Here is a 15,822-nt window from a genome sequence, read left to right as displayed (position 1 = left end):
GGTTTACTGGGTTTTTAGAAGAAGATGCAATATCTAATTTGTGATAGATAGCAGACAGCTTTTGTTTACCCATACTGTAACTAACAAATAATCAGTTAATACAACAAATAATCTTAGAATGATAACTAGTAAAATTAAGTATTTTGTCAAATACTTAATTCCATAATAGGCTTAAATCAGTGGCTCGATCAGTGGCTCAATAGTTATTAAATATTAGCTCTGATACCACCTTCTGTCGCGACCCCCGACCCACCCTGGACGGAATCGGGAGCCGCGAGCAGTCCAGTGATATCCGGGGTATCTGATTTATGCGGCAGCGGAAGTCTTTTATTATAGGATCTTTTTACCGTAAAAATTTCTCGTTTAATATATTACACAAAGTTGTTAGGGATAAATTCCCATAATTTACAATACGTTGATTTCACACAGAAATCATTATTTGCCAAAACATGTTTTATTTATTTATTCACAATGAGCCACTTCTCTGAGCTTGTAGTGCTTTACTGCACTTTTCCTGGATAACACAGATCACCTGAAACATGTTTGAAAAAGGTTTTGTCAGCGGGTAAATACTGAGTGAATCATTCTGTTTTCTAAAACGACCCGTTAGTTATAAATTACAGTATTAAGGGGAATTACAATGTTTCTGATATCAAACCAACTACCCACAGTATTTGTCACTCGACCAACCATTGGCTAGCCCATTTGTCCAATGGTGTCTGTGACTGTGGTCAGATCACCCCTTGGCCACCCGTTTGTCCAAGTGTGACGGGAAATAAGTAATGTATACAAAACCCCACATACCGGCTGTAATATGGTGATTACATAGACTTAATCCCTGTAATTATAACCTTTGAAAATAACTTGGAGTTTTGTAAAGCAGTTGACTCACAAACTGTGAGAAAAGAGTTTATAAAAGAGGAATGACTCACATTGTAGATTAACGAGCAATAGATATAAGCCTACTGATTAGCCTTGATTAAACCTAGTTTAACACAATGCACACACAGGCAGGTTAGTAACTAATACAGCAGTTACGTCAATTCACGAGATTAAACCCTCACAACGATTAATCAGTGCAATACTCGATAATTCAGTCGGATTCACAACGAATAACAGAGCATAGTCCGAATTCGAACAGCACTCTAATATTCAAGTCGAAATCACGACAAATAATCAAAGTACAAGCTCAATTCGAGCAGCACCCGGACTATCGTTGGATAGTTATAATCGATCGGACGTTGAATCGTAATAGCGATCGAGTTATTACCCTGATTGCGGCAGCACCTCGTGATCGTGTGTGTGTGTTGTGAACTGTATTGTATGTAACTCGACGTACACACAGAAGTTTTACGTCGTTTTAACTTCACATTTTAAGTGCCAATGTCGGCTATTTATAGCCAGAAATTCGACTCCCTTACGGACCGTATGCCTAACCCCTTACGGTCCGTAAGGGAACCTGGTCTGCTTACGGTCCGTAAAGGGTGCAGCCTACTTCCTAGCCTAGCTGAGTTCGGTTGTAGCCTTGGTGAATCAATAATTTTAACCAATCAGCATCTAGCAACGGTTTAAATTAGATAATTATCATTTAGGGTTTGCCCCCCTCGAGTTTTAGGGGCCCTGATCCTGATTCCGATTATTCCGGGAATTTCAGGGTTTATGCCAAATTACTTGGGTGTCTCAATTAGGGTTTTCTTATTGAATAATTATTATTCTAATTACCAGTTTTATTGACAGTTGTTACAGCTAGCGTTCAACATTGTTAGATCTGAGAGCCCAAACATAAAAACATCCATCGGATCCAGAATACGAATATCCACATTTTCATTGGATCTTATTACAGCTTCACCAGTCCTGCTGTCGTAAAACCATTTCTTAAAGTCGTTGAGGGTGACAGGTACTTCTTCCGGAAGCTTGATCCTTGTGACAACTTTGGCAGGGTTGATCAACCACGTCACTTTTCCCTTTCCGGTTACTGGATCAATAGTTGTTTTTGAAACTCTGCGTCTTGGACGCGGCGGAGCATGATTGGGGAAACCCTTTTTGCTTTCTTTGGCAATTATCCGCTCGAAATCCCTCCCGATTCCTCTTTCTTCTGGGTTTAATATGTCTAGACGACCAAGTTCCCGCAGATCCCACCTAGGAAGTGTGAAAAGATCAAATCTGGTCTGGAAATACTGGATTACTCCACCACGTCTTTTCACCACAAACATTCCTCGAAGATTGTCGTACATCCAGCTGATGATCTTATCAGTAGCTTCACTCTTTTCTACTGTTATTACTTGATAGAAATCTGGGAGTCGTTCTCTCTCAGTCTTGAACCATTCAGGGTGCTCACGAGAGAATGTTTTTCCATTATCTTGTTCATAGAGAACTTCTTCTTCAAGACCCCATTCGAGAAATTTTGCCGGCATATCATCTCGATCCACTGCCTCTTCATCACTTTCGTTTCCCTCAGTTACTTTTTCGACCGATTCCAAACGCTTTTTCTTGGCTTCAGCCTCCTTTTCCTTTCAAGCATTTTCTTCTTCCACGAACCCCTCAAAGTCGAAGATTTCTTCAAAGGAAAACATGGGTTTCACTTTCATTTGCTCACACATTTTTCTCATCATTCTATACATTTTCTCCAACCCCGCTTGCTGGAATCTGAAGAACTTGGATTGCTTAGCCATGTAGGCATTCATTTCTTTGTTTTTCTTCCTCTGATCCTTGATCTTTTCCCTCAGAAAGTTCGTGTCGTTTACTTGATTCTTCAGCAGACAAATTTCTTTGGCAACTGAGGGCCCAGTATCTTTGATCCGTTTGTCGTAAAGTTCTTGAAAGGGTCGAACCCTTTGTGGAGGTACTGGAGGCTTTGAAACCCTCGTTGGCTTCACAGGAGACACTTTGGAGGGGCCCTTGCTTGTTGAAGCTTCATCAGGGTCAACAATCATTGCATCTACGAAATCATTCAACGATTGAACTTCCTCAGTCACTGTCTCTGGTCTTTCTGAGACTGATATTTCCTTTCTTTTGCGTTTCTTTTCCCTCTTTTCCCTTTCTTCCATTGCGTGAATCGCTTTCAAATCTTGAATGTGACGACGGTGCTCTTCAGACTCTCCCGCTTGGATGCCTGCACTCATGAATTTTTCAGAATCTTCGGATCTCTTTTTCTTCTTCGGTTGCTCATCTTCAGCAGCCTGTTTCTCTTTCCGTTTTCCTTTCGAGCGCTCTTCTTTTGCAGCTGCCTCGGCTTGAGCTTGAGCAGCTCGTTGTTGTTTTTCTCTAACTGCCTCCTTGTACTTTTTATATGCTTCCTTTACCAGAGGCAATCTCTCAGCTCGATACATCCAGTCATGCAACAGCACCCATTCATTAGTCTTGATCTCAGTGTACTGACGGCTTGTGGGGACGTGAAACTTGTAAAGATTTCCATCGTTTGGAAGATGTTACACCCTAACACGCTTTAACTGAAAAGACGCAGCGGAAAATACGTACCATAAAATTTCTTTCATTATGAACGTCTTAACTTACTTGAAGTTCATTTTTAAGGTGACACATTTACAATGAATACATCAATCGAACTCATTTACGAAATAGAAACATAAACTATTTTACTAAATTAGTTATTCAAACATTCCCGTACAATCTAACTTGTGACTCGGTCTTCGATCTCCACTCCTCAGTGATCCTCCGTGACTCGTACAACCTACACTTACCATACAAATTCAAACGTTAGTACACATCATGAACGTAACAAGATTCATACACTTTTACTTTCTATCTCGTTATTCCTTTGCACTTAGGCATTTCCGTCTGAGTATCCACTCCCCGGTGAGACTTCAACATTGTACCTGCATTATTCTTCATTCTCAAGGTAGACTGTTGTTAGCATCAATACTCAATATTATTGAAAACATATGAGCATACGTACTTACCTACTGGCATACGGTTATACATGCATACTGGCATCCACATATATACGTTCACACCTACACGCATATACACCTTCACACTTAAATACATAATACTTACGCCCATGCATATTTACTCGCATACACACCTACACCGTTACCTACATATATACCTACCTACATACATATCTACATACATACATACATACATACCCACGTACTTAATTCATTACCCCGCATACTCGCTTACATACCCCGTTCTTATTCGCACATCTTAAACGCTTTCAAAATATCTATCGGGTATGTTTCTGATCTGAAAAATGAGTTTCATACTCATCCGTAACTTACCAAGCCATTTGGTAGGTTAAGGGACATTATAAAAACTTAACGAGGCTTGGAATGGGTTCACGGGGTCCGAATTCGAAGAAAAACGAAGAAATTACATAAACAATACTTTTACACCTGACCTCCACCGTAAGCTACGGTGGCTACCGTAGCTTACGGTGGCCCCAAAAACTTACGGTAGAAGTAAACTGCCTTACGGAAGAATTAAATGCCCAGCACCCACCATAGCTTACGGTGGGCACCGTAAGCTACGGTGATGCCCAGTTCAGCCTTCGTTTTTAATACTAAAACTCGCATAACTTACTCGTTTTTGATCCGTTTTACCCGATTCTTTTTCCTACGCGACCGTAATTTAATTCTCCATCACATGGAGTAAAAATCCAATATTTGGACTACCTAACTTTATGACTCTTATGCCTTCGGCTTATTTCCCTTTTTCCAAATTTTGACCCGTTCATGCATATCTCAACATAACTTGTTTCTAATTGTCCGTAAAACCTTTCCCTGCATTTTAGACTAAGAATCCTTGCCCCGGGTCCGTAATCTTTACGAATTTCATTACCGCTACCTTACTTATACATAATTATTCGACCCGTTTAAACCCATCAAATTACCTTAATGCTTTCATCATTACATAACCTTACATAATTTCCCCACAATCATGAACATGAAAATTCTATATACATACTAAGAAGTGAGTCGGAAGTCACTTACCTTGAGCGTCCAAGTTCAAGCATAGGTTCCATGCTTTCTTTTGACCCGTTAGCCTCCGTACTTGAGCCCGTAGACATGCTATCTATCCTTACATGACCATACATTAATACCCTTGTTAGTAAACAAGGCCACACATAGCATCAATCATGATAAATCTATGCTCAACAATTGACTATCATTAGTGGATTTCTTGCAACTCATAGCATAGATTAACAATTAGATCCTTTTTACTCGCATAATATAAACACGCCATTACATATCTCGCTATGAATATACCGTGCATCACTTTGACCTCCTAAACCGTACATTTATGATAAGAGATCCACCTTACAACATTCCTACCATTGTTGACTTTCCATAAAGTCAACCATCAAGCATTTCAATTTCCAACTTAGACACACATTCATTCACAAATTAACATGTTAGAACATAGTCATTATGCCATCTATGCTTCATACTCATTTGGTAGGACGTATTTGGTCGCATAATCAAATAGTTACATATACACATATACATACCATTCCATTCATAACAACATCTTCATAGTTAACGCCAATATCATTTAAGTTTACTCTTTTCTAGGATTCTCATTCGTTCCATAACTATTCTTAAGTCGAAACTAATACGATCAAACAATCCATATATATTCATCACATCATTCAAGCTTATGGTACGGATTTCACATATTATTGTCGTTTAGGCATTTCATCAAACACCTTGTGTGCGTACTACCATCTAAGCTTAATGTACAACTAATTCATGCATATCCTTCTAACCTCATACATAATTCACCAAAATCCCTCCTTCTAATCATCATGAATCATTTCTACATAATCATTAAACATACTAGTATCACATTTCTTTCAATTCCTCTCACAAGAATCTATCGTGCATGCCAAAATACATCAATATTAAGCAAGAATTAGACATGGGTGATCATTCAAGTTGTCATCATCACCATAACCAAATGGGTTTCACATATAAACATCAAATTAACCCAAACCATGCATAATTCATGTTCCAAATGAGGATTCTAACACATACTCATACTCAATTTCATACAATTTCGAAATTTACAACATAACCCACTTCGGGCATAATCATAAATCTAACTTTAAAGACATACCTTGCGATCCCCTTGTGAAGATGATCAATAATCCGTGCTCGGTTATGCGTTTAAGCTTCATTTAACCTTTCAATTTGATGATTTCTTGATTAGGGTTCTTGAGCTCTCATGGAGCTTCCTGGCTCCTTCCAGAACACACGTACGTGTGTGTGTTTGTGTGCATATTTCATATATAACCTCAACTTTCATTTTACCTCACTTTAGCCCCCCATGTTTGATAATTAAACATAATTGGCACCATTTTCATATTTCCTTAGCTTTTTACCTTTCCCTTAACTAGGTTAGTTAGTCTAGTTACTTATTTCATAATAAATCCTAAAGGAACATACAACAATATAAACATTCGGGTTTTGGGGTGTTACAGAAGATCCTTGTATTGGTCATTGATCAGCATCTGAACGAATCTTGGATACATCGCCCACGTTGGTCCACTTACATTTTCAAGCATATAGTTGAATATTAAGCCAGAGAGATTAAACTTCTGATTAAGACACAGATTTATCATAGCTGCCAACCATTCCAAGTTCAAACCATCATAACCACCCTTTCGGTGTGCCAGACTCATAGAAATAACATGAACAATGAATCTCCAGTCTCTGGTGAGTCCTCCTCTCTTAATTTCTTTCTTTTGACGGAAATCTCCAGCGTAACCCATTCCTCGAAAACCATCAAGAATATCATCTTTGCTCAGGCTTAAAGGATCTTGATCATTGTCTAGTAGCTTCAGAACCTGGCGGATCCTGTCTTCAGTTACCTCTACTCTTTTGTTGCGAACCGTTGACACTATCCCTCTTTTGTTGTTGATAGTTTCAGGTTTTGCGTTTTCCCAGAATTCTTGTATGTGAATCTTGTAAACCTTAACGAATGTCTCCACAGCATAACCGATTCTGCTGGAACGCACCCATCTAACTACATCTTCAAAATCTTGAGGCACTTCATCCAGTTTGATGCTTTGATTATGTTTCAGCGTTTTATCCCACTCGAGGTTCTTCACCATACTGCATATGTCACGTAAAACGAGGCAAGTTAGAATGGATATTTACACAAGAAACTATGCACAAAACAGTATTTACAAAAATTAAACGAGATTATATTAAATATTTGATTAAAAGAATTAAAAGAATTTGAAAAATTAAAAAAATTAAGCTTAATTTCGCTGCCAGGCCATGGTTTGTCATCGCTGATGCTGGTTATCGGGATCAGAGACTAGATCAGTCAACGAAGATTGATCATCGCTGACTTCGCTGGCTGACCAGACACTGATTATCGACATAATCGCTATCATCACTCGTGTCATCGATGAACTCGCTAGTAACCCGGTTATCGAGTTCGGATCATGGACATTGTTCCCAAGGTAATTTCGCTAGCGAACTTAGCGATGACAGAGTTTTGTTTCTGGAAACAGTCTACCAGCGAAGACAACATGTTAAATCGCTACACGAGCGAATTAGATTGTCTTGCTGGTTGCTCGAACTCGCGTTCGAGACTTTTGATCTTCCGTGACCAGGATTATTTCGCTACCTTCGCTATCATCAAATCTAATTCGCTGGCACCATATATTTCTTATTAAACCCTTTTAAAAACCCTAACAGTTAACATCCAAACGGTCAAGCATGAGTTTTGCACAAATCTGAGCATATGCAGTCACTGTAATGTCGGATTTTACTCGGTTTTATACTTGTATCATCTAACATAATCAACAGATTTGTAATATATCAAGAACAAAATAGAGTTAATCACAACTGAAACCCACACAATGTTTAAAACCGAAACCCACACAATGTTTGAAGCATGAACCATTAATCCGAACCGATCAAGAAGTGAAAGCAGTGATTGAGTGAAGGAGATTACCTGATAATCTTGATTGGATTTGAATCTTGTGTCGATTTTATTAGAGTGTCCGGTGATAAGTAAGAGAGAAGATGAAAACCGTTTTTGATAAGATTTGAAAAATTTGAAAGTAACTGAAGGTTAAAAAAATATCTATATATATGTGAATTTTGATAACCAGCGAAATTATAATTTCGCTGGTATCTTAATCCCGACGCCAAAAGTGCGACTTCAAACAATTTTAATTTCGCTCGTTGATTTCAAACTTTCTCGTAAAACGTGCCCATTTTTGTTTAAAATATTGTTTATTTCGAAATATTCACAATTTTGCTAAAATTTGGGCTATTTTGACTCCGAACTTCAAATTTCTTGCTCTGGGAGGTTCCATTTAATGCAAATTTCCTTGAAAAATTTGACGCTCACCGAACTTGCCTGTAGAAGATCATATTGCCATGGTTAAGGCAGCATGAGCACGACGATCGCATTGGATAAGAGCCTTGTCTTCATCAGTAAAGGTAGTTGCATCATTGTTGGCAACTACTGCATCTCCTCGAACAACCGTTGAAATGTGGGGTCCAGCGGTGACAGAGAGCCACAGATTGTAGTCCGTGTACTCGAAGAATGATTGAATGCGAGTTTTCCAAGTGCTAAAGTCTTCAGCACCTTTCAACTTTGGTGGTCGAGTGGTGGTTCCAGTCTCAAGTTCCGCTTGAGCAATTGGACTTAGTTGATTCAACGACATCTTTGCTTGTTTTAGACAAAATGGGGCTGATCAGAAGTTAATTTCGCTGACAAGTCACAGATGAACAATAACAGAGTTAATTTCGCCGATAACCAAGGAGACTCGATCAATTTCGCTAACAGATCTTCGAACTTCGCTGATGCTTTAGGTAGTCCTGCACGAGCGAACACGATAATTCCGCTGACAAAACACAACACAGACGATGGTTAGATTAATTCCGCCGATTACCGTGATAAGAACGATGTGGTTCAGTATCACAGTTCTCGAAGTCGCCTTCGATAATTTCGCTCAAGGGTCACTTGACACTATTTCGTTGATGATCAGTAATTTCGCTCGAATGATGATCGTCGAAATTAGTGATCCTGCGATGAGTTTCTCAACGATTTGATTAAGTTCGTTATATTCAACGCTGTGTTCGCTGTATTCAAAAATTAATTTCGCTATATTCAAAAATTGTTCGTTGTCTTCAAGTTAATTTCGCTGGACAGAGGGTTTAACACGAACTAAAACCCTCTAATCACTCAAAAACAGCTCAAAAACAGCTCAAAAACCATGTTTTGATGTATCAAAATGTCCAAAATGACTCCCTAATCATGTATTAACAACAACCTATCGATTAAACACACCAAATCAATCCATTTTAAGTCCAAAAATTTGAAAACTTTGAAACTCTTGAAAAACCTTCAAAACTATGAAAAATCTCAACAAGAACACAACAACCAAGAGCACTAAGGCTCTGATACCAAATTGTAGATCCCAAAACGAATCCGTATCACAGTGGTTGGTTGTTTTAACCCAAAACACCTATTGATTAGGTGTTTGAGATATGAAAAGTTAAGAAAGATCAAAGATGAATGTGAAGCTAATGGATTAATGAATACAACAAGTGTTGTATTGAATCCAAACAATAAGATATAACAATAAAACACATTGGATATCAGATTTGAGCACAACATCAACACAAGAATGTAACAACACCAATATTCATTCAAGAGCCAAAAGCTTGAGTTGGTTACAATGTGTGGGCTATATATAGTGTTCCTGATTAGCCAGCAAATTTATAAATTTGCTGGAATCTTATCTACACTAGGTCAGGAACTTTACTTTTAGAGAATTACAAAATAAGCCCTTGTACATTCAAAATAGCTACAAACTATGACTAAACTAATCCAGCACAAGTATCAACGATCTCAAAAGTTCTAACAATTTTCCTTTATTTTAAATCCTTCCAAATTGGAGAGATTCGGAAGGAAAACATTTTTAACACATAAAATCTTTAGTTTTCTTTTTATTTCTCTCGAACTCGGGAACACGATATTTAATTAAATCTTTTCTTTCCACTCATTTTCTTTTCTCTCCTTAATTCATTTACTCTTCTTTTCTTTTGTTTATTAAACTGGGAACACAATGCTAATTTAGCGCGATTTTCACAGCCAATACCGAACTGTTGCAAACAAACTCTTCGGAATTCGCGATGGCGTTGATCTAGAAAGAGACTAATTCGCACGATGCGAAGGAGATCGAAGCCCGAAACAAGGAATGGGAGAGTAATCCGATCATATTTCAGTATAAGGACACCATTGTGAACTGCGTGGCGGTTAGAGGCTCCCCTAGGTTTTAAAATGTATGATGTGCATTTCGGGTTTGCTAAACTGGAAAGTGTTTGGAGCGAGGCGAATAACCAGTTTGATGGAATGGCTTATTTGTATGCCACAAAGGAGGGTTGAAGGGGGATTGATGTAGAGATTAGTTTGGAAGCAGGTGCAATGGAAAACCTTGAAAAGGATAAGGAGGTGGTAGTGGTAGTGCCTAGTGGTGGTGGTGGCTATGGTGGAAAACAGGTAAAGAAAGAGAGAGGGGTAAGAGATAAAGAGAGAAAGACATATTTATATATATAAAGTTTTTGTTTTCATTTTTTATGGAAAAGGAGCAAAATACCATCACATGTGTTGCGTGTGAGGTGACTTAACCAAGAAAATAAACGTAGTTTGTGTAAAATGTTGATTCTTGCAAAAAAAAAAAAAAAATAATAATGTAAAAGGTTGGTTTGGTCGCTTTTTATATTGAAAGGTATAACCTAGAAGTTTAAGTATACATAAATGTTGTTTTTTTGTAATGTTCTTAAATATTTTAATGGAAAATATAAAACCTAATAAAACAAAACCCAACATTACAAAATATGAGGATTAGACCATTGATAGTACTACATGCCCAGGGGCATGGAGGAAGCTGAATCATACTCAATGTAGCATCACTTTTAAGTGTGGAGGGAGCATGGAGGGGGGGGGGGGGGGGAGGCATGGTTCTAACCATGGCTAAAGGGGTGTTTTGTTGCTTCACCTATGATGTGGCATGGAGAGGTTTCAACGTGGCATGGATCTCATACCTTGGACATAGATCACTACACATGGTCTTATATTATTTGTTACAAGTAGTTTTACCTGTTTGAATGAGTAATTTATTTGCATTATGTTTATTATTGACCTGCAATTAACATCCATAACTTAACGTTTATTGGAATTTCAGGATGTAAACTTTTGGGGATCAGTGTACACCACGCATTGTGCACTTCCACATTTACGGCGGAACAAAGGGAAAATCATCACGTTATGTTCTTGTGGGGGTTGGTTCGCCACCCCAAGAGCAAGCATCTATAATGTAAGTTTTGAATGATTTTCATATATCCTTATTTAAATTGTCTTTGATCAATAATCATAGTTAGCATTTGCTCTAAGTATATTTTAAAATGATTGACACTAAACACTTTTTATCCATAACAAGAAAAGGGTTCACTGTTAAAATGACATTAGCAAAATCAGGAGCGGATCCGACTCTTTAGGATGGGGAGGGAATGTCCAGCCCACATAAGCCCACACAAATTAACCTCTTATATACAACCTACGGATAATCATATATGTGTTATTACACTTGTTTTTGTGTTACTAGTTTAAATTATAAGGGTGTAAGGGGTGCTCACCTCTTACGTGAGTCCCCCCTCTTACACATAACCAACCATAAAATGCCACGTCAACTCCCCTCTAACACTCCTCTAATACCCCTTTTTGATGGCGGCACTCCCCTCTTAGGTGAATTGGTTTTTTTAAAAAAAAAAAAAAGAAGAAGAAAAGCATTGATTGGTGGAAAAAATGGACCCCACACCCTCTCTCTTCAATCTTCATCGGTGAACGACCCACGATTTCACTCCCCTAATTGCCTCACCTAAGGGATGGCGGCGGTGTTCCCCTTAGGTGAATGGGGTCACCGATTTCACTCACCGCTTACGCCCCTTACACCCTAATGTTTACCCTCATCTCATTTGTTTGTGTATATATAGGATAAGGGTCATTTCAGAACTTAAAAAAATTGAAGAATTTTAAAAGCTTTTAACAATAAATCATTATATTTTATGTATTTAATATTATTTAAGGGTTATTATAGAAAACCCAAATTTATAAATATTTAATTAATTAAAAACTTAATATAAAGGTGAAAATAAAAATTAAACAAAAATAATAAACATACTATTCGTTAATGCTTGTTTTAAATGTGTATATATATATATATATATATATATAGGATAAGAATCATGTGAGAAGTAGTAGGCTATTTGAGAAACTTGAGAAGCATTCTGAACCACACATTTTCCCTAACAAAAAAATGCAAAAAAAATGTAAAAAAAATGTAATTTTTTTTTTTTTGGGAAAAATCGAAGCTTTTTCTTTAAAGATTTAATTTTTTATTATTTTTTTTTAATTTTTTTTTGGAATTTATACACATGTGTATATTGTTAATCTTTTAACTATACATATATGTATATTGTCATTTATACATATATGTATATACATGTTAAAAATTGAAAAATAAGTGTTATTTTGGGTTTAGCATTAGTATTTAGGGTTTAGCATTAGGGTTTAGGGTTTAGCTTTATGGTTTAGGGTTTAGCTTTAGGGTTTAGCATTAGGGTTTTACCAAAAAAAAAATTTAATCCTTAAAGAAAAAGCTACGATTTTACCAAAAAAAAAATTGCATTTTTTTCACCTTTTTTTGCATTTTTTGCTTAGAGAAAATGTATGGTGCAGATTGCTTCTCAAATTTCTCAAATAGGGTGGACTTCTCTTATATAATATAAGTTTTCTTATCTCTTTTAATATACAATAATAATAATAATAATAATAATATTAAAAGCAATATTAATAAAAAAAATTAGTAATTATATAATTTAAAATAGTAATAATCCTAGTAAACGTATTGAATGGTCCATGCGGTGTGTTTTTTATAACAAAGGTAAAAAGGTAATTTAACATCAATTTAACATAAAAACTAATTCCAGTGACCATTTGGACCAAAAGTGAGAAAGAAATGAAAACCCACTTGAGAGCTTTTTTTATCTAACTATACATACATATATATACATATATATATATATATATATATATATATATATACATATATATATATATATATACATGCATATTCAAGGGAATACAAAAATGAAAACTCACTTGAGTTAACAAAACCATGAAAACCCTTGTGTATCCCCTCTACAATGTTATATATGTATATAGTGAAGGGTTTAACCGAGAAGAAATTCTTTGTAATAAGAAAAAAAGAAAAAAAAATTGAACTAATAAGAATACTTGATTTTGCTTTATTTAATATTTGTAATTAATTTTATTATAAACGTATTTTGGTAAACTTACATGGATCATTAATTTGTATTTTTTCTCTTTAATAGCTAACTTTATTAAATTTGTAACTTATTTTACAATTATATATTTTTTCGTTAAGTAAATTAATTTAGAGTATGATAAATTACGAGGCGTGTAGGGTAAATTACGAGCTGTGTATGATAAAGTGTAGGGTAAATTTCAAAATGTGTAGAGAAAATTTTGATGTGTGTAAGCAAAAAAAAAATTAGTGTTGAGGATAATAGTCTTTATAATTAATTAATTAGTTAAAGATAATAATAATGTAACACCCGTCTCATTTTATAAGAATTTAATATAAAATACACGTGTATAAAACCAAAATACTTCATTAATAATTTATACCAAATGGAAGTTTGCATATTGCTAGTATTCTAGTTAACTACTAACTAGTACAATCATCCCAAAACGAATAGTAAGTTTCTACATTATAAACATTGTCTACAACAAGGTCAATTATACGCGAAAGCTTCAAAAGGTTGTGTTCGGTTCTTGAAAAATTGCTTGATCGCCATCCGGATTAAGCCCAACAATCACCTGAGGTTAAAATCACATCAAATGTTAGTTTTGATAATGTTAGAATGGGTATAAACAAGTTCCATGGGCCAAAACAACAAAAAAATAAAAATTTTCCGGAACTAGGGGGCGTCGCCTGACGCCTAGGGGCCTCGTGTGACGCCTAGCCCCCTTTTTCACAGCATGTTGCTTAAAACTGTTGCTGCACATTCCCAGCTCAATGTTTATTCAAATCCCAACTTAAAATCGCCATAACTTATGATCCGTAAGTCCGTTTTTAGTGATTCTTTTTCCTACACGACCGTATTTAAATTACCGACGTGCCTACCATAATTATTATCCCGAAAATTTGGTTTACGGGCTTAGTCACTAAAATCTCTATTTAGATATCCGACCCACTATATTTACACAACTTTACTACCATACAATAGCAACCTTGAGGCGTTTTCACCCAACATCCGGGGCTTAGCATCACTCGCATTTCCTTACCAATTCCATGGTTTAATGCTCTTGTGATTGATCTCGCCATTGCTAACTAATTAGACACTAATACTACAATTTACACCATTATTCGACCCGTTGGCTCATCTTGTGGAAATTCCTCCAATTTGATGACTACCAAACAGTTCCTTATCAATTTAACTCTATTAATCCAAGTAACAATCATGGTCACTACAATCAACACAATTCCTATTCTAAAATGCGACTACGCATAATTTAACAACAATTCGTTTAATGTAATGGGTCAAGTTACATACCTTCATAATTCGTCGACATTGCTTTCTAACCATAGTTACCCATTCCCAGGCTTGTCGACCTTAGTGTATCCCTTCTAATCCACGGTTTCTGCTTTTATAACTCAATTTAACGAGTGATGTTCGAGTCACTCCAAACACTACCATTTCGACCATTATTTTAACACATTCTTCATCTAGTGAATTACATCACTTTACTTGCATCCCATTATGACTAATTAAGCGATATTATCAATAAACATATCTAACCAACTATTTCTTTTGACCCGTTTGGTTTGTCAAGTGAATTCCATCACTTCTTAGACTCACCAAAGCAACTATTTTCGCTATAACAACATTAGACATATTTACGACTAGGCTTATCTACATAAATGTAACGAGATGACAAGTCGCGTACCTTCAAAACATTTCTTTCAAGCGCGTATCGCCCCCGGCTTGTCCGCTTGAAGACTCGGATTCTTTGCCTATAGAGTTCAACCGCAACCGTTTAGAACCCTTTTTTATAACACACAACGCATAATTTTCCATATCAATCAAACATGCGTTTTTGTCCGAAATTTCAACATTTTGCTTTCTCTTAGGCATTTTATCAAACACCTAATAAGCATGATTTTTATCAAATTAGAAAATCTAGTTTCATGACTAGTTATTTTACCAAGTTTAACATCCTTTTCCAAATTTGGTGTCTAATTAGGTATAACATGAACATAAAGGTTGGGTTTGGCTGATTTCATAGTGAAAGGTATGAAGTGCAATTTAGGTATAACATAAAGGTTGATTTGTGCAATTTAGTCTATGTTTAATTGCCAAAATTATATATATGTGTCATAACTAATTACATATATGTAAAAAAAACTAGTTTACATATGTGTAATTATAAAATTACATATAAAAAATGATAAAATTACTCTTAACATGTATATAATCGTAAAAATACACATAACAAATGATAAAATTATCCTAAACATAAAAATATATAAATAAAAAGATTGTTTATTAGGAGTTCTGCAAGTTCTGTAAATATTTATGGTTCTGAAATGATCCTGGCCATATATATATATATATATATATATATATATATATATATATATATATATATATATATATTTTAACCAGCAGCAACTTCAGTTTTCAACACATAATGACCTGAAAAATGCAAAGGTCTTAACAATCAATTGAAACGCAGATAACGATC

General features: G+C 35.9%; 1 protein-coding gene across 1 annotated transcript in view; it reads left to right on the top strand.

Annotated features, from left to right (window-relative positions):
• LOC118492195 (11-beta-hydroxysteroid dehydrogenase-like 2) overlaps positions 1-15,822 on the top strand; it is a 44,343-nt gene that overhangs the window by 26,589 nt on the left and 1,932 nt on the right. The window contains exon 4 of the mRNA XM_035990029.1: positions 11,177-11,308. Coding sequence (XP_035845922.1) covers positions 11,177-11,308 — 132 coding nt within the window. The remainder of the gene's footprint in view (positions 1-11,176; positions 11,309-15,822) is intronic.

This window comes from Helianthus annuus, chromosome 5, assembly GCF_002127325.2.
Source record: "Helianthus annuus cultivar XRQ/B chromosome 5, HanXRQr2.0-SUNRISE, whole genome shotgun sequence".
Lineage (NCBI taxonomy): Eukaryota > Viridiplantae > Streptophyta > Magnoliopsida > Asterales > Asteraceae > Helianthus > Helianthus annuus.
This window is presented reverse-complemented; position numbering and strand designations above follow the sequence as displayed.